Here is a 19,911-nt window from a genome sequence, read left to right as displayed (position 1 = left end):
AACAACTTTTTAAAAATAAGATAGATTAGAATGTAAAGAAGGCAAGAGTCAGTGATGATGATTTAAATAATAGGAAGAGCTGTGACCTTATAAACCTAAAACTGCATTCAGGAGAGTGTAAATTTGAAATGTAAAAGAAAATGAAACCTTTTTTTATTTATGATTTATCAGTATAAGTTAGATATCATATTCTTCATATTTTTGAAGAGTTATTTCTCCCTTCATACTGATTAAGTCAATCATTTTGATGCATTCACACCCTCCTGGAGAGATGTGGGTAGGTGCTCATTGTCTCACAATTTTTTTTAAATTACAGTTTACTTCAATATTATTTTGTATTGATTTCAGGTTTACAGCTTAGTGGTTAGACAATCATATACTTTACATAGTGTTTCCCTCGATATTTTCAGTACCAAACTGGCACCATACATAGTTATCACAATGTTATTGACTATATTCCTTATGCTTTACTTTACATCCCTGTGACTGTTTTGTAACTACCAATTTATACTTCTTAATCTACCTTTACCTCTTTCTCCCAGTCTCCCAACACTCTTCTCCTCTGGCAACCAACAGCCTACTCTCTGCATCAAATTTTGTTTGTTCATTTATTTTGTTCTTTAGATTTCACATATAAGTGAAATCATATGGTATTTGTCTTTCTCTAACTGACTTATTTCACTAAGCTTAATACCCTTCAGGTCCATCCATTCTATCTTGAAAAAAACAAATGTATATGGAACCACAAAAATCCCAAATAGCCTCAGCTATATTGAGAAAGAAGAACAAAGTTGGAAGTATCACACTACCTGGTAATCAAACTATACTATAAGGCCATAGTAATCGAAACAGCATGGTACTGGTATAAAAACAGACATATAGATCAGTGGAACAGAATAGAGAGCCCAGAAATAGACCCATGCCTATATAGTCAATTAATATTTGACAAAGAAGACAAGAACATACAATGGGGTAAAGATAGTCTATTCAATAAATGGTGTTGGGAAAATTGGACAAGCAAAAAAAAGAAAAATACTAGACCATCTTCTTACACAGTTTCTTCTTAGATGTTAATAAAGGAAAAAATGTCTCAGAATTCCAGGTTCAGCTTTCTTGAAAATGTTCAGTATGAAAGGCTTATCCCTTCAGAACTTGTTTTGGGATTATTTAGAAAAAGGAAAAATTATGAACAAGCCAGTAATTATTTTGAGAACCACATGTTGCAATCAATTCTGGAAGGATATATTGAAAGAAATCTTTGCCATTTGGGTAAAGTAAATTTTAAAAGATTTTTTTCTGTTTTAATTTCTGATTGAAATATTTGCTTTTGGAAACTATAGAAAACAAAAAGGACATCTAAAAATTGCCCATTTTCTCACTGCCCAGACACTATTATTATTTTGTTGTACTTCCTGGCAGTAGATTAAACTATATACTAAAATTCAGTATAACCTTTTTTTTATTTATGATTTATCAGTATAATTTTTTTGTTAGAGCTAATTCTTAGTCTTTCATGAAAGCCATGTTCCAGGGTTTTTATTTTTGCCCATTCAAAACCTTTTTGGCCACAGCTGGTTCTCCAACTCATTTGACAGCCTATTGCCTCCACTATAGGACACTTCAGATGAAGAAGAGTATTGCTCTTCTTACTATGATATGGGAGTATTACTCATGTGAGCAGAGAGATAATTTGGAATAATTAATTTTAGTTAAAACTGTATTTAAGGAATATCTCCTTTCTCAATACTAAAAATAAATGGGCATTTTTGTAAATTATTTAAAACTAGAGGCCCGGTGCACAAAAATTTGTGCACTCGGGCGGGGAGGGGGGTCCCCCAGCCTGGCCTGTGCCCTCTCGCAGTCTGGGACCCCTCGGGAGATAACGACCTGCTGGCTTAGGCCTGCTCCTGGGTGGCAGAGGGCACGCCCAATCCCTAGGTGGAGCCTCTGGTCAGGCTCAGAGCAGGGCCAAATGGGGAGTTGGGGCGCTGCCCCGTCATGCACAGAGCAGGGTGGATCGGGAGGTTGCGATGCCACCCTCAGTCATGCTCAGGGTAGGGCCGATTGGGGGGTTGGGGCACCGCCCCCTGTCACACTCAAGGCAGGGTAGATGGGGAGGTTGCGGCGCCACCACCTGTCACGCACAGAGCAGGGCCGATCAGGGGGTTGGGGCTCTGCCCCCTGTCATTCACAGAGCAGGGCCGATCAGGGGGTTGGGGCGCTGCCCCTGTCACAAACAGAGCAGGGCCCATCAGGGGAGTTGGGGCTCCGTACCCTGTCACAAAGCAGGGTCAATCAGGGGGTTTGGGAGCTCCCCCCTGTCACGCACAGAGCAGGGCCCATCAGGGGGTTGAGGAGCTCCCCCCTGTCACTCACAGAGTAGGGCCGAAAGGGGAGTTGGGGCACCGCCCCCTGTCACACACAGAGCAGGGCGGATCAGGGGGTTGGGGCGCTGCCCCCTGTCATTCACAGAGCAGGGCCCATCAGGGGGTTGGGGTGCTGCCCCTGTCACTCACAGAGCAGGGCCCATCAGGGGAGTTGGGGCTCCATACCCTGTCACACACAGAGCAGGGTCGATCAGGGGGTTTGGGAGCTCCCCCCTGTCACACACAGAGCAGGGCCCATCAGGGGGTTGAGGAGCTCCCCACTGTCACTCACAGAGTAGGGCCGATAGGGGAGTTGTGGCCCCACCCCCTGTCACACACAGAGCAGGGCGGATCAGGGGGTTGGGGCACTGCACCCTGTCACACTCAGGGCAGGGCCAATGGGGAGGTTATGGCTCTACCCTGTCACACACAGAGTAAGGCCCGTGGAGGGGGGTTGGGGCGCCACCCTCTATCACCCACAGAGCAGGGCCGATAGGGGGCTGGGGTGCCGCCACTGTCACACTCAGGGCAGGGCCGATGGAGAGGTTATGGCTCTACCTTGTCACACACAGAGCAGGGCCGATTAGGGGGTTGGTGCGCCGCACCCTGTCAAATACAGAGCCGCAGGGCGATCAGAGGGTTGGGGAGCTCCCCCCTATCAGGCACAGAGCAGGGCTGATCAGGGGATTGGGGTGCCCTCCCCTGTCACCAACAGAGCAGGGCAGATAGGGAGGTTGTGGCCCCGCCCCCTGTCACACACAGAGCCGCAGGGCAATCAGGGGGTTTGGGCACTGCCCCCTGTCATGCTGATCCCGGTGCTGGGAGCCTCGCTGCTCCGCTGATCCCGGTGCTGGGAGGCATATTACCCTTTTACTATATAGAATAGAGGCCTGGTGCATGGGTGGGGGCTGGCTGGTTTGCCCTGAAGGGTGTCCTGGATCAGGGTGGGGGTCCCCACTGGGGTCCCTGGCCAGTCTGGCTGAGGGGCTGAGGGCCGTTTTCAGGCTGGCCAGTGACTGAAGCTCCCAACTGCTCCTTTTTTTCTTTTTTTCTTTTTCTATTCTGGGCCAGCTTTAGCTCTGAGACCTCGGCTCTGGCCTTTACCTTCTGTATTTGATACAATGTTGCGGTCCAGCTGGCTGAAGCCCGGCTGACTGAAAGCTGGTTTCTGGGGTTTTGTTTAGCTTCTATATTTGCAACATAGTTGCTTAGAGTTGCAGCTGAGAGGCCGGCAAGTTAGGCGGGGAACGTTGGAGTCCGCAGTCACTGGAGAAAGCAAGCCTCCCTGTTCGCTTCAGTGCATGGCTGCCGGCCGCCATCTTAGCTGACAGCTAATTTGCATAAGGATATGCTGATTAGCCAATGGGAAGGATAGCAGTCGTATGCTAATTACCATGTTTCTCTTTTATTAGTGTAGATGCCTTCTCACTCATCTGTTCTACTCCCTAGCTCCCTGCTCTCCATAAGAAAAGGCAACAGACTTAAAATTCCAAACTCACCTGATTTAATCCCTCAATATAATTGCAGCAAGTATTAATCCTGTTGTGTTAGTCTTGTCACCTTCTCTTTCTCCCACCCCAACTCTTTCTATAATCTTAATTTTACTATATACATAAATACTATTGCCCCATTGTCTATCATCCTGGTCTTAGTGTGGTTCTGTTATCAAAGTAAATAAATCCCTCTGCCTTGTTCCTCTGTTGAAGATACTTCCTAGGATCTCTGAAAGGTATGTGATCTCTGTAGACTTTTTTATTCAGTCCTAACATGGAAATGATGAGACTCTTTATTATTGGAAATAAATGAATAAAGTGTTTCAGGAGGCTTAAAGAAAGTTCACATATGGCTGGAAAATGAAAATAAGTAATAATTCTATAGTAAATGACTTGGGGAACACTATTTTCTATACATTTCCACAATGAATAGTTATCTAATGGTATCAATTTTATATAAAATGATATCAGAAATCTTTACATAAACAGGTAAACAAGACTAAAAAAATCTGGACATTAAAAGCTTCAGAATCTAGCATTAAGTGTAATGAATTACTTATATAATGCATTTACTGTTAGGGTTGGGTTTATATTGCTTTTATCACTTCCTTCTAATTAAATTCAACAATTAAAAAACAAAAGAAAGTTTATTAACTGAAATGTCAGAATTGGCGGGGGGCAGAGATCCTAAGCCTTTACAGAAATCCTGGGGCTCCATCTTTTCTAATGGCATACTGTAGCTTAATTTTTTTTCAAACTTTAGGTTCATATATCACCATTCCTCCACTTCAGCCCCCTCACACCTAAGCTTGTAGAATTCATCTTGAAAATGGCAACTTTTCTTTTACTTATCTCTTTAATAGATATTTTTTCAATAAATATCAGCAATTAGATAGATTGGTTATTATTTTTCTATCTTTATAAGAAATAGTGAGCCTTGGCATTAATGTAAAATCAGAACTTCTGTTGTTGTTCACTGATTTTTTTATTCCTTAAGTTTTCTCTTAGTCTGAATGTGTCTATATTCAGTTCAATCTTTTCCGCTCCTCAACAAGAATAGTCCATGAACCAGCAGCAGCAACATCAGCTTTCTCAGCAGTGTAGAACCTCAGGTCCTATCCCGGACCCACTGAATCAGAATCTGTATTTTAACAAGATCGCCAGGTGATTTATATGCTCATTAAGGACTGAGAAGCACTATTATAAGGGAAATATAATTTTTAAAAAGACTCCTCTTCATTCAAAGAGCCTTCTATTATGTTGGTTAACCGAGCCTTCCTTAGCCAGCAGTATAGAGGCCTGTTTCCCAGGGCAAGGTGGAGAACACAGTTTAAGTGACCACGTATTCTCTCCCCAGTTAACTCACAGTCCCTAATCACAAGGGAAATTGCTGCTTAGAATCACTTGAGGGCTCTTTCAGATGTTGGCCTCCCTGGCAGTCTTTACCAGACTTGCCCCAGATGATCTCCAGTCACTCATTATTCAGTAACATTTATTTAGAGCATTTGTGTAAAACATTGATGTAAGCATTTTAAGTGTATGTGCATTTCCATGTGTAGGGGAACAGGAGACAGGAGGAAGATTGAAGAGCAGAGGGTTTCAAAAAAGAAATGAAGGAAGTGATCCCTGTTTCTACAGAGCTCATTTTAAAGTATTTTAAAAGATTTACAAAACACAATAGTAACACATACAAGTCAGTTTACAAACTTTCCACCTATTATGGAAATGCCAAATTCATTTCTTTATCCTTTTAACAAGTATTTATTGAGCATCGTGATGAGGTAGTCATAACCTTGAATAACAACATAACCTAAGTTATATAGAATTAATCAGAGCAGTCTTCTAAATATCAAAAGATGGTGCATGTTGACACACATTTTAAAGACAGTATGCCTAGCAGAAAATGCAAGACACTCAAAATACAGCATTTTGTGTTGAAAAAATATTATCCATTCATTCACTCATGCATCTTTCTAAAAAGATTATTAATTTATTCTTATTTATTGGACACTTTGAATACTTCACATATTGAACATTTATAGAATACCTATTATGCAGCAAGTTCTAGGGATTCCCCCTGAGGCAAATAAGCAAATAATTGCAAATACATTAGGAAGCCATATTAGAGTTTATTTCAAGAATACTCTGGAGAAACAAAAGAGAAAGTAGATGACTCTTGAGGATTCGGAGTCAGATATGACTTCATAAAGAAAATGACATTTGAACTGAGTCTTAAAAGCTAAGAAGTCTTTCATCAAAGGCGGGAATAAAGAAAGGACATTCCAAGCAATAGAAGTAGCATATGCTGTGGAGCTGAAATATGAGTCATCCTTAGGAGCGACAGTACCAGAACTTGAGAATGGCTAAAGGGTAAGATATAAGGAAGACATGAACCAGAGGCCTTTACACATACTACTCTCTAGGTGAGGAACTTTGTATGGAGCATTTCTACCTCTCTCTCTCCCTCTCTCTCTCTCTCCCTCCCCCTACCCCCCTCACACACACACACTCCTACCTTTTGCCTACTTAGCTTTATTCATCCTTCATATTCAAATAAAAAATCCTCTTATTAGGGTAACTTTCCTTGACCCCCCAGTGTAGTTCCATTACTTTCGTTGTGTACTGTCATAAAACCATGTTCCTTTAGAGTGGTTTTCTTAATTTCTGCTTACATATTCATTAATATGATTGGTTGGTTAATATCTATTACATCAGTGGCTTGAAGAGTTTTATTTTAACCACACTCATAGGAAGACACACATTAATTCTCTATGATAGTGTAATGGTGGATACAAGACACTATGCATTTGTCAAAACTCACAGAACTGTATAACACAGAGTGAATCTTAATGTAACCTTCAGACTTAAATTATTAATAATCTATTAATATTAATTCATCCATTGTAACAGATATACCTCACTAATACAAGATATTGATGATAGGAGAAACTATGGACAGGAGCAGGGGAGATATGGGAACTTTGAACTCTTCTGTGCAATTCTGCTACAAACCTAAAACTGCTCTTAAAAATAAAGTCTGTTTTTAAAAAGTAAAAAAAAAAAAAAAAGACACATTAAATACAGTATACATTACAAGCCAATGATATACACACATATATGACATATACAATATCTACAAATATATATATGCACACATATAAAAATAAGTTTCCTGAAACAGTATTTATCCTTACCATGTGTGATGAAATATATTTTCTATTATTTTTAATTTTAAAAAAAACCACATTGTTTACAGGTTGATTTTAGAGCCCACCTCCATTTGTGATCCAGAGTTTAAAAAACATTACAACAGACTGGCACCACACTAGAATTGAAACAATGTCTGGTTTTACTCTTTACTCTACCTCAGCACTTCGATGACACTTAGAAATTTAGTGAATGAGTGAAAGGAATGAAAAGCTTTAAAAAGAATTAGTATTTTTAAATGATTATCCCCATTTTTATCAACAAGAAAACTGTGAAGGCTAGAAAAAAGTTTAATAATTTGCTGGAAGTCCTGAGGCTAATAATAGGCAGAAGCAGGATTCAGCTTTGTTTTACTCTAAAGCCTTGCTAATTTTCCCTTGCCCAAAGAAGTAAAAAAGAGAAAATGTCTAGGTTGCTACTGGGAAATGGCAGGCTGGTAATATCTTTACTAGAAAAAATAATTAAAAACAATTTATTCACATTTGAGATGCATTTAGTGCAGAATTCTGAAAGCTAATTGACTTTTTAATTTTCAACAGTAAGAAAATAATGATTTGCTTTAAAATTCTGCCAAAATAAGTGAGGGAATAGATGAAACAAGATTGGTAAAATGTTGATAATTGTTGAAGCAAGGACTTCTATGTTTGTTTAAATTTTTCACTTCAAAAAAAGTTTTTTTAAAAAAAAAAGAGCCCATGAAAATAGCATAGTAAGAATAGCATTACAGGAAAACTTTTTTACAAAGTGAATGCTGAAAATACTATAAGATTAAAAACAAACAAAAGAAAGCCAAGAGTTTATTAATGAGATAATGTTATGAAGCATGAGATACAATATCTTTTACGTAGAAGATACCCAATGTTAATTCTTATCTCCCTCCACAATAGGTTAACCAAAGCCTGTGTAAAAAGAGTGACTCATTTAAACATTATTGTTTACAAGCCTTTAGTAAAAAAAAAACAATGTTGTAGTCACATAGAGAAATAATGAATTTCACATGTCCTTTTTAAAATAAGGAAAATACTTTTATTATTTATCAGCATGATTGCAAATGTAATTAAAATAGTATTACAGAAAGTGTTATCTTTTCTGTGTATGTGTCCTAAGCCCTTGCTGTATACAGATAACAAGGACTAATGGTCCTGATCTTAAAACTTATTAGGTAGATATTGCCTTGCCAGTCATATTGGTCTGAAATCCACATCATATGTGAAGAAAACCCTTTTGAATATATTTATTTCTAGGAATATTTTTATCCAGTCATTACTATACTGTATTCAGAAAAAAATGGGTAAGAAGGTTTTTTTAATCTCAATAGTGAAAGGGTTTCTTCCGATTTCAAAATAATTAATGGAAAAAATGCGATGCAGCACTGCCTATACATTCTTATTCAGAATAATATACATTGACCCATTATAAAATACACACACACACACACACACACACACACACACTGTACTGGAAATTAAGAGACTGGATTTTAGTCCTAGCTCTACCATAAGCCAGAACTTGTTCAATGTACTTAACCTTTTCTACCTGAATTCCTTTATTCTGTAACTCATTTCCTTCAAATGCCAAAAGGAGAAAAGAATGTTATGCTCTTTCTACTTCACTGGGTTATTATAAAGATCAAACTGAGTGATAACTTTTTTTAAAATAGTATGAAATAATTTAAAATTTTATAGAAAATGGAGAAATGTATAGTAATATCCATGAGTGGCACACACACATCACAAATACATACCCATGAATAAGGTGGTATTCATTAGGAAGATAGGCAAAAACAACTTCCTATTTTAAAAGTACATGTTTGTAAATTATCAAGCAAGAGGAAGACCATCTCAAGTGACACCAAGAAAGAGCATGAATTAGGAACACTTCTATTGGTACTTGTGAGTTTGGGATACCAAACCAGGAGTACCAGTAAAGCCATTGTCTCATCTAGGATATTCCACTTTCCTGAAGCCTATCTGATCATTTGAGTCAAATTTTAGAATTCCAACAGTAGGTTGTTATTCCTTGCTATAGGTCCATTCTGATGTTTGTTCTTGGTTCTGTTCATCTCACAGCTGCTGATGGCCCAGGAGATCGTTTCATCATTGGGGAATCCCAAGCCGGTGAACAGGTAGATTCATAGGCTTGACAGGCCCTAAAGAGTTCAGTTTCATGCACTTCCAGGATCTAATTCTAAGTTTAAACCATCACTGTAAGGGAAACCTTAGAGAGGGATTAGACACGTTATTAGAGATTAAAGGAGAGTTCCCATGAGAAGAACCAATTCTTTCTTGCTGTAAGAATCTGCATCTATTAATATAGGGCATGGTGTTGTTGGCATGTCTCATAGACATGCCCACAAATATTTTCCAGCCCTTGATTGGATGATTCTTTCTTCCTGTATAAATATCAATGTTCTGAATAGAACTACCATCGGAAGTGTTTTAAAAATTACATGGAATGCTCAGGGAACTGCAAATTGTTTGTAGTAGTCAGAGCCAGGTATTACCTTGGCAGAAGGTTACATTAAACTATAACAATTCTGAATGAGCCTGGAATGTATTTTCAAATAGCAGAATAAGGAGATACATAGTACAATCCCAAGAATCACTTTCTCCAATAACAGTGAGAAAAGCAGGGAGAACACTGGAGTTGTAAGTCACAAAGGATTGTATACTTCATGTAGTTGTGATAATGAGATTATTCATGTTCATTTATTCATTCTGGAAATATTTATTGACTACCAACTTTGTGCCAGACACTTTTTAGGCTTTTGAATGGTAGAGCAATAAATATGTCTGGAAAGAGGTGATTAAGAAGAGTAATGTGGGGACTATCCAAGATATAGATGGGTTAAGAGAAACTAACGAAGAAATGTGAAGCACCCAGGGGATAACAGTGAAATTCCATTACGATCTCTATGTCTGAAGGAGTGGGCCTGTGGAGATTCATAGCTATGGCTTAGGGTCACCTGTCAGTGATAGTGATGACCTGGCCTTCACCAAAGTGCAGCCCAGCAGGGAAAGAGCAAAGGGAATATAAACCTGCTTTTCTCGTCTGCCCTCTATCTCTTGTTGACCCCTCCCATTGGCTTTACCTAACCAGAATCCAGTGATGGAAACCTGGTTGAAATAGTCCATTAGAGGTCAGCCTTCTGGGCCACAGCACAGGATGGTATGATGATGTGATCTGGAGAGGCAAACCGAAAAATAAAACAAATTCCTATCTTTGTTGAGCTTAGATTATTATATAAGTTGAATGTAATAACGCACTTAACACTGTACCAAACATAGATTGAGGGTTCAATAATGTTATCTATTAGTGGGATTGTTTGTAGTGATAATATTGAAAGAAGCTTTTTAAAGCTGTTCTAATAAATAAATTTCCAGTTTTACTCCATATGTATATCCAGTGGAGAGGTATATATCCTTAGCTATTCCCTAAAATGGTTTTAATCTGTTAAAAAATACATAACTTAAAATGTACCATCTTAATCATTTTTAAGTATACAGTATAGTAGTGTTAAATATATTCATGTTGTGACCTAAAATTTTACTTTATGTACTGCCGAAGCAAGCACATAACCTAAGATTTTAAATAAGTAATTATGATGTAGATATCTTTGGAAAGATACTTATTTTAAAATATGTTTTTATTGATTTCAGAGAGAGGTGGGGAGAGGGAGAGCAATGATGAGAGAGAATCATCGATTGGCTGCCTGCTGCACGCCCCCACTACTGGGGATTGAGCCCACAACCCAGGCATGTGCCCTGACTGGGAATCAAACCATGACCTCCTGGTTCATAGGTAGACACACAACCACTGAGTGACACTGGCCAGGCTGGAAAGATTTTTATTAAGGAATTAATATTATCTCAGAATTTTATCTTCGAGGAAGTTTGAAGCATTTTTCCTCCTAATTCTGACCTAAATCATGGCCAATGACAAGTTATTCATCTGAGGCCAGATCAAACCTATCAGATGGATCTTATAAAATATGCTTTTTCCTATGCTAGGAGAAGTTTACCAGGCAGGTCCTATAATCGGTCTCTTACCATTCCTATGAGAGTTCAGACAGTGAAAATCTCAGATATAATGTTTCATCCAAATTATTACAGGCACTACAATCATTTTAAAATTATCTAATTACATTTGGTAGAAAGATTTTCAAGAGCAATAATTTAAATAATTTTTCTGACTTGCCTATATTTAACCAAAAAGTTTAGTTTTAAGTTATGATATTTCTCAAATATCAAAACTTCAGTAAATGTCTAATGTGCTGGTTTTTCATAATTGTCATGCATAAAATCATTTTGAATGGCATTTTTTTCTTAAAGACTCTGAAATCACTTTATATATATGTTAAGAAAATTCACATTATTTGAGTGAGAGACAATAATGGCACGTGTAAGTGGCAGTTCTTCAAAAGGAAAACAGGGTACCACAAAAGGCATCTAATGGTCATTACCATAAATCAAGTTAAAGCCTCTCAGAGTGTACCTGTACCTGTTTGTGAATAGCTTTCATTACATTGGCCCAAAATGAACAAGACTGTATGATTTTCCTTTTATGGTTTGTTTCTAAAAATGTTACATCTCCTACAGGAAAATGTTAGTTTTACTTAACGGCAGTAAAGTAAATCAGCTCTTTCTTACATGTTTGTGTTTCCAGCCAACTCAGACAGTAATGCCTGGACAAGTCATGCGGGTTACAACAGGTGCTCCAATCCCCTGCGGTGCTGATGCTGTAGTACAAGTAGAAGATACCGAACTTATCAGGGAGTCTGATGATGTACGTTATCACTAGGTCTTATCATTACATTCCTGTGGCAGTATATTAAGTCATATCCATTTTCTGGAATGTTTATGAGAATAGCCCAGTGTCTTTTGGTTATGTTAGGATCTTACAATGTAGTGTATGAGTCTACACTAAATAATGAATTGCCTTAGGCTTGAAAATCTCTTGTTATAGGAGACATTTTTATGATTACAGACAGTCCTCGGGTTACGTCGGACTCAACGTACATCATTTCGTGGTTACGTCACCATCTCCCATTTATTTTTTTTTAAAGTTCTGTCATTCAACATATGTACATATGTGCTTTATGTTTTTTATTATTTATTTAACACAAGTAAAGGTCAAATTTTTTTTTACTGTTTCACTTCATTACTGCTGTGTATGTGCTCCATGTGAGTGATGTAGGTGCTTATTACGTCACGCCGTAGGAATGGATCTCCGACATAACCCGAGGACTCACTGTATTACTGTGATTATAGCAGAATTTGAACCACATTGATTCAAGAAATATCACATGAAAACAAGGAAAGAAACTACCTCAAGATAAAAGAGCAGAGGTATTAATTGTTAACATATCTTCTAGCTAAGGAGTTTGTTAACAGACACTAGCTTCTGATAAAATGTAAAGAAGACTTAATAGAGAAAAATTTAACAAAGAACACTTGGGCAGGTTCTTAAATATTACACTAAGCCAAATAATTGAACAAAATAACATTCAGCTCTAGTATCTATATTTCAGAAAAATCTGTGCCACCTATTGACAGCCTGGAAATATTAAATTGATACCAGTTTCCCCCTCTATTGCCTGAAATAAAGGACCATGGGATTTTTTTTGGTCTAAGCAGGCCTTCATGTCACTGAAACTAGTGGCAATTATTACAGCCAGAGGATCAGCCACCAATAAAAGAATGGTTTCAACTGAAGTCTTAATGACTGGCTATCTTACTTGTTTTGTGAAGAAGTTTAAGGTAGCTTATATTTTAAAAGCTGAAGTTAAAAATAATAATATTCTCCTGGTCTGGCATATAGTAAAATTTGGCCATGCTGAGAGACCATTCTTGATTTGGGAATTTTTTAAATCATCTTATCACATGTAATGCTTATAAAGTTCAACTCTTGGCATACAGATCACATTGCTTGCTGTTAAAACTGTCCAGCAGATTTATTGGCATCAGGGAAGCCAACAGAACATTGAAATGCAGAACACATGCCTCCACAGACTCTGCCAGATGACAAAACACAGTTCCAGTCTCACAATATTATTCACAGCCCATAAATGTAAAATTGATGATCACTATTCATTTATAGAAATTTACTACCAGGCAAACTATAAGTCCTTCACTGAAATTTCTGCAGATATTTGGGAACCCTGGTATAGTATTAAACCCATGATTCATGGGAACAGAAGAGATAGGTTATCTCCTTACACATTCATTGGGTCTACTAGGGTAGCCAAATACATATACAAGGTGGGGCAAAGGTAGGTTTAGAGTTGTGAGCATGCAAAACAGTTTATTCTTATATTATTATTTATTAATTGTATTATTTTTCCATACAAACATTACATATAAATAATATATATCAAATTATTTTTCCTTGAGAATGCTACTTACAAAGTAAGATTCAGTATTTTAATTGGTATATTTTTTTAAAGTGTAAAAATATTTTATTTAGTCCTTGGCATCAAAACTAATTTTGCAGGAACCTATGGTAGAAATTTATCATGTCAAAGTGTTTAGCAAATGTTTTTTTGTTTCTCTTTATTTGTATATATTCTGGGCCTATCTGATGTAGCTAAATTCCATTGATCAGAAATTCTGTTAGATTGTTCTGTTTGAAATTGCACGACTTCCTCTTATTATAGGGCACCGAAGAACTTGAAGTACGAATTCTGGTGCAAGCTCGGCCAGGCCAAGATATCAGGTAAGTTCATAACATATAAAATGTATAGCCAACTTTTGTTTCTGCATGTTCATGAACTCAGGAAAGAATGGCTATTATAAATCCACAGTTCAGTCAACCATTATCTTTCAGGTTTTTTAACAAGTAGGAAATGAATTTTCTGAACTCTACAGTCCATGTCTGCTCTGCCTACATTTTTATGGCGATGGTAGAGGCAAATGAAATAATCAAAAGCAAAGATGAGACCACTGTCCTACCATAAGAAGGGCACATATTTTAAATGATCTTTGTTACAATGGACTATATTTACCCTGATTTCATTAATACTAATTTGTCAAATCTCCTTGTGGCAAAGCTATGCTTCTCCCATCCTTATGTCAGGAGGCCAAGGTGAATGGACTTATGCAGACACATAACTGGACCAACCTAAGTGACTCAAATAGAAATTATCTCTTTGACTCTAATCTTATTAGCATTTTTCTCCTTACCACAAAACTAACAAGCTGTAGACTTTTTATCATTAACTCCATATAATTTCTTGCCTTATATCAAAGAAAGTTTGCAATTGGCGTTTTTGACAGAAATGTGGTACAAAGCAATTTATAAAGTAATTTTCAAATGTGAAATAACATATTCCTGTTTAGCAGTAATAGATATAAATTCTATTTCTGTCTTCTGTTGTATGATTTAATATTTTTAATTTAAGAGGCATGCAGGTTTTAGAATCTCTTCATTTCATTACTCTGCTCCTGCCCCATCTGTTAATATTTTTCTCCCTAGAGTGTCCTCCTTCTCTGACACTAAAGTTTCCCTCTGAGTGAAAATATTATTCTTACTCATCGTGCTTATGGTTCTGCTTTGACTTTCAGACCCATCGGCCATGACATTAAAAGAGGGGAATGCGTGTTGGCCAAAGGAACGCACATGGGCCCCTCAGAGATTGGTCTTCTGGCAACTGTAGGAGTCACGGAGGTTGAAGTTAATAAGTTTCCAGTGGTTGCAGTCATGTCAACAGGGAATGAGGTAAAAAGGGAGGTCAGGTGAAGGGGACTTTCAGATAAAACTGTTTCTGACATCTATGTTACAAAGAGAAGATTGTGGATTATAACTATTACCACATTCCTATAACTAAGAAATAAAAATTGGCCTCAGGATAGTTCAAGTACAGAAGATGAAAAGGAAGAAGTAGAAATTACATATAAATAATCCCTTTCATTTATTAGACTGAAACAATGGCCTTTCCACACATGCAAAGAATGTTGACTGATAGCTATAGATATTCAGCTGTACAAATTCAGTACTTAGTCTATTACAGTGGTTCTTAACCTTCCTAATGCCGCGACCCTTTAATACAGTTCCTCATGTTGTGGTGACCCCCAAACATAAAATTATTTTCGTTGCTACTTCATAACTGTAATTTTGCTACTGTTATGAATCATAATGTAAATATTTGATAAGCAGGATGTATTTTTATTGTTACAAATTGAACATAATTAAAGCATAGTGATTAAACACAAAAACAATATGTAATATATGTGTGTTTTCCAAAGGTCTTAGGCGACCCCTGTGAAAGGGTCGTTTGACCCCCAAAGGGGTCGCAACCCAAATGTTGGCGACCCACAGGTTGAGAACCGCTGGTCTATTAGGACAATGAATTGTGCCCTCTCTGCTGCTGTGATGTAAGCCACCTCTGTGTGGGAAAGAATTCAATGAATTGGGATACCATGGCTAGCCTGTTCCTGCTAAAATTCCATGTGATCTTTATGGAAGGGTTTGCTAATCGGGTTTTTGTTTTTTTCTCTACACAATACCAGTGATAAAATGCTCCTCTCCACTGGGGCAGACCACTCCCACCACCCTTTACCCCTTAGTATGGTCCATACTGATGCCAGGCATGGTTCTGACCACTGGGAATATAGCAGAAAGCAAGTCGGTTAGAAGAGGGGTATTCAATAAACAAGCAGTGATAAATTATATGAAGAAAAAGAAAGGGTCAGATGATAAAGAGTGGTGGTAGAAGAGGTAATGCCAGATACTATATGTTGAAACTTCCCTCAAATTAGCCCTTTTATACTCTCCCCTAAACAATAAGGCAAGAAGCGTGAAAACTCTATTTCCCAGGCTGTCTTTCCAGCTGTGGTCCAGTTAGGTTTTGCCATTGGGATGCATTAACATGGTATTAGAAGGTGGAAAGAAATTACCAGAGGTATAAGCTCCTTGACTCTAAGTAATACTTTCCCCCAACATCCCTAGGGATGATGGTGACTTCCCACAGTTGGTGATCTTTGGTAACCAATACATCTGTAACCAATTCCCTGTATTAAATTCTCCTTTCTCCAACCTCCCCTCCATACCTAGAGGACTTTTGGTTTTCTTGTACAGACCTGATTGATAGAGTCTTCTATTTTATATAGGGTAATTAGGCCTCACTGATAAAGTAGAAATCAGAAAGCATTGAGGGCATATGTCAGATGAAGGGAATTGTGTTCCAAACAGCAGGAACAAACAGAAAAGCCCTGAAGTAAGGTTATGTTTGAGGAACAGCAAATATGTCACTGTGGCTGAAGTATAGAGGGAAAGGAACAAAGTAAAAGGAGATGAGGGTGGAGAGGTAATAGAAACAATCATCTATACTAATAAAAGGGTAATATGCTAATTAGACCAGATAGACTGGACGTCCTTCCAGACGTCCTTCCGAACAAAGCCACAATGGCGGGGGCCAAGGCAGAGGCGGTTAGGGCAATCAGGCTGGCAGGCAGAGAGGTTAGGGGTGATCATGCCGGCATGGGAGAGTGGTTAGGGGCGATCAGACCTGTGGGGGAGAGCAGTTAAGGGCGATCAGGCAGGCAGAGGGGCAGGCAGAGGCAGTTAGGGGCGATCAGGCAGGCAGGTTGGTTAGGGGAGATCAGGCAGGCAGGTGAGCGGTTAGGAGCCAGCGGTCCCGGATTGCAAGAGGGATGTCCGACTGCCAGTTTAGGCCTGATCCCACAGGAGTCCCAGATTAGAAAGGGTGCAGGCCGGGCTGAGGGAACCCCCCTCCCATGCACGAATTTTGTGCACCTCTAGTTTATTATAATAGCTCATTTTGAGGAAGGAAAACATAATGTGGAATATAACATGTCTTTTTTTAAAATATAACATGTCTTAAAATTTTAAATGTTTACTCTGGCTTCTATATGGTATGTCATATAGGAAGGAAAGGGAAAAAAGCAGGGAGACTAGTTAGCAGTATCTGCAATATTCCAGCAAGAGATTTGGACCAGAGTGGTAGCAATGGAGATGGTAAGAAGTAATCAGATCCAGGATATATTTTGAAGATAAAGCCAATAGAATTTGTTAGTAAATTCAAAATAGAATATAAGAAAAAGTGAGAAGTCAAGATGAACTCCAAACTTTTTTACCTGAGCAGTTCTAAGGATAGTTATCATTTATTTATCCACTTGAGAAAGATTTAGGCAGTAGAAATCAGGGATTTTATTTTGGACATGTTAGATTTGAGATACTTATTAGAGATTCTAGTAGAAATATCCAGGAGGCAATAAGATATTTAGCCTAGGGCTTAGAAAAAGACAGAGCTAAAGATATACATTTGGAAGTTATCAGCATATAAACAGAAGGGGTTTTATTCCCTTTTTTTTTAGATATATACTGGTACATAGTGTTTAAAATCATGAGACTAAATAAAGTCACCTAGGAAGTGAGTATAAATGGAAGACAGGGTATGTAAGTTTTACACTTAGGAGGCAATTGTATCTTCCACCTTTTTATCAACCTTTATATTTCCCAGTTGTATTTTCTAATTTTGACTCATTTTCTAAACTTCTTTTATTTATTGATTGATTTGAGAGAGAGAAAAGGAGAAAGAGAGAAACATCGATTTGTTGTCCCACTTATTTATACATTCATTGGTTGATTCTTGTATGTGCCCTGACAAGGGATCGAACCTGCAACCTTGGTGTATGACACTCTAACCAACTGAGCTATCAAGCCAAAGCCTAATTTTGACTCTTGATGATGTCGTCTCTTTATTGATAAATACATTCTTATTCTCTTGAAACTTTAGATTGTGACCTATAGGTCTTTAGACTGGACATCAGTCAATCAGCTACCATTATCTTCAGGAAGTCAAGACTGTATGCTTGTTACCTACTTACACAAAGTAGGTAATTATTCCTTCAGTAAATGCTGGTCTTCTAGTTTTGAAGATACTGTTTCAGTTACCTTTTGCCATATTTCATAACCCATTCATTCATTCATGTTCTCTCTCTCTCTCTCTCTCTCTCTCTCACACACACACACACACACACACACAGAGAGAGAGAGAGAGACAGAGAGAGAGAAACAGAGAGAGAGAGAATTAAGTATATTTATCTCTACTATACCTTTGCTTTTTCTGCTCCATTTTTTTATAATTTACCTGGCCACTGCCAATAGCAGAGGACTGTACAAACAAGTATGAACTTTAGATATATATAGTCTGTCTAAACTCTTTATGTAATACTAGAAGCCCAGTGCACAAATTCATGCATGGGTTGGGTCCCTAGGTCTGGCCAGTGATCAGGGCCGATCAGGCCGTCTCGCCCAGTTTCGATCGGGGCCAGGCCAGTCAGTGCCCGGCTGATCAGGGCCTGCCGACTGGGGAGAGGGATGGGAGGGAGGGATCGTGGGAGGTTTGCTGGCCAGCCAAGGGGAGGCACCAGCCAGGGGGAGGGATAGCGGGAGGTTGGCCGGCCATGGGAGGTTGGCTGTGGGAGCGCACTGACCACCAGGGGGCAACTCCTGCATTGAGATCTGCCCCCTGGTGGTCAGTGTGCATCATAGCAACTGGTCAACCAGTCGTTTCAGTCTTTCGGTCATAACGGTCGCTTAGGCTCTTATATATAGAAATAGATAGATTCTTTGGGGACTTCCACAAGCGGCTGCTGTGAAGTTAGAATCTTTAAAATCTTTTTCCCCACTAATAAGAGAAGGAATAAGAAGTTGAGTGCCTACTATGCCCAGAACTGCTATGTGCTTTATAACTAAAGCAACACTATGAGATTAGCATAATTATCCAGGAAATTGACACTCAAAAACAAAGCGACTAGCCTAACATATTTTGTGTAAGTGATATAGCTATGTTTCATATCTAAGTCTTTTGGCTATAATGACTTTTTCCCACTATGCCACAATGCTTCCCACTAAAGGTTTCTTAAATTTCATTTGTCCAACTTTTCAATGGCAATCTGAAATCTATCAGATTAGATAGTGCATTACTTTCTTCTAACTATATTATACTTCTTGTCCAGATTAAAGACCATGGCTCACTACTAACACTTCAGGCAGCTTCACTCCTTATAATCTATTCCTTTGCTTATTAAATTAATATCAAAACTGCATGGCTTCATCCTCCAACTACAGTTTTGCCCCCAAGCATAAAAACATTACTGAAAAAATTCATAAAACTTGGATTACCTGACCCACTACAAATTTTTGCCATTTAATGTCAACCTGGCACTTAAAGTTGCTCAGTAATTCTGATGTCACTGTTAGTTTATTTCCTAGCACATTCCTGCAGTGGATAGTTCATTCATACATTCTATACCCCTTTTAAACCTTACTAGCAGCCCTACTTTCTCACTCGTGGCAGATAACCTCACAGGTGACCTTTATGGAAAAAAATGAAACTAAAAAATACTTGTCAAACTGAACTAGATAAGGGTTCCCTCATTTTCCCTTCTCTTTACCTCATAATTTCCCCCATTCCTTTAGCTATCTTTCTTTCCAACAATCTAAACACAAAAATTAGGACAAATTTAATCAGATAACCAAAAATTCCTGGGAACCTTATTTTTACAACAAACAAAATAAATATCAGCTAGCTTTGGGAGCTAAACAGAAAAGGATCAGGAAAACAAAAAACAAAACAACAGAAAAGTATTAGAGCTTAACGTAGTGCTGGACTTATTACCATAGAAAAAAAATCCCCCAACCAAAGAGGCTCAAGAGATCTCAGTGAAGTACAGTGTAACCACTATGAGACTACTGGTGGCAAGGGGTCCTCCCTAAATCTTGGTAGAACCTCAATGACTCTCAAAGTCTTAATACAAGGACAACCAAGGAAACTTGTTGATTGTACAAAACTGAATATATGAAAGTTTTTGAGCAAGGAT

The 19,911-nt window shown here is 38.3% G+C and overlaps 1 protein-coding gene across 15 annotated transcripts in view; it reads left to right on the top strand.

Annotated features, from left to right (window-relative positions):
• Nucleotides 1–19,911, top strand: part of GPHN (gephyrin) — a 452,278-nt gene that overhangs the window by 388,552 nt on the left and 43,815 nt on the right. For all 15 annotated transcript variants that reach the window (XM_070418066.1, XM_070418183.1, XM_070418108.1 and 12 more), the window contains 4 exons: nt 9,136–9,191; nt 11,732–11,851; nt 13,722–13,780; nt 14,629–14,782. In XM_070418066.1, the coding sequence (XP_070274167.1) occupies nt 9,136–9,191; nt 11,732–11,851; nt 13,722–13,780; nt 14,629–14,782 (389 nt within the window). The remainder of the gene's footprint in view (nt 1–9,135; nt 9,192–11,731; nt 11,852–13,721; nt 13,781–14,628; nt 14,783–19,911) is intronic.

Source organism: Myotis yumanensis, unplaced genomic scaffold (genome assembly GCF_028538775.1).
Source record: "Myotis yumanensis isolate MYYU_CA2020_CCGP unplaced genomic scaffold, mMyoYum1.0.hap1 SCAF_1, whole genome shotgun sequence".
NCBI lineage: Eukaryota > Metazoa > Chordata > Mammalia > Chiroptera > Vespertilionidae > Myotis > Myotis yumanensis.
This window is presented reverse-complemented; position numbering and strand designations above follow the sequence as displayed.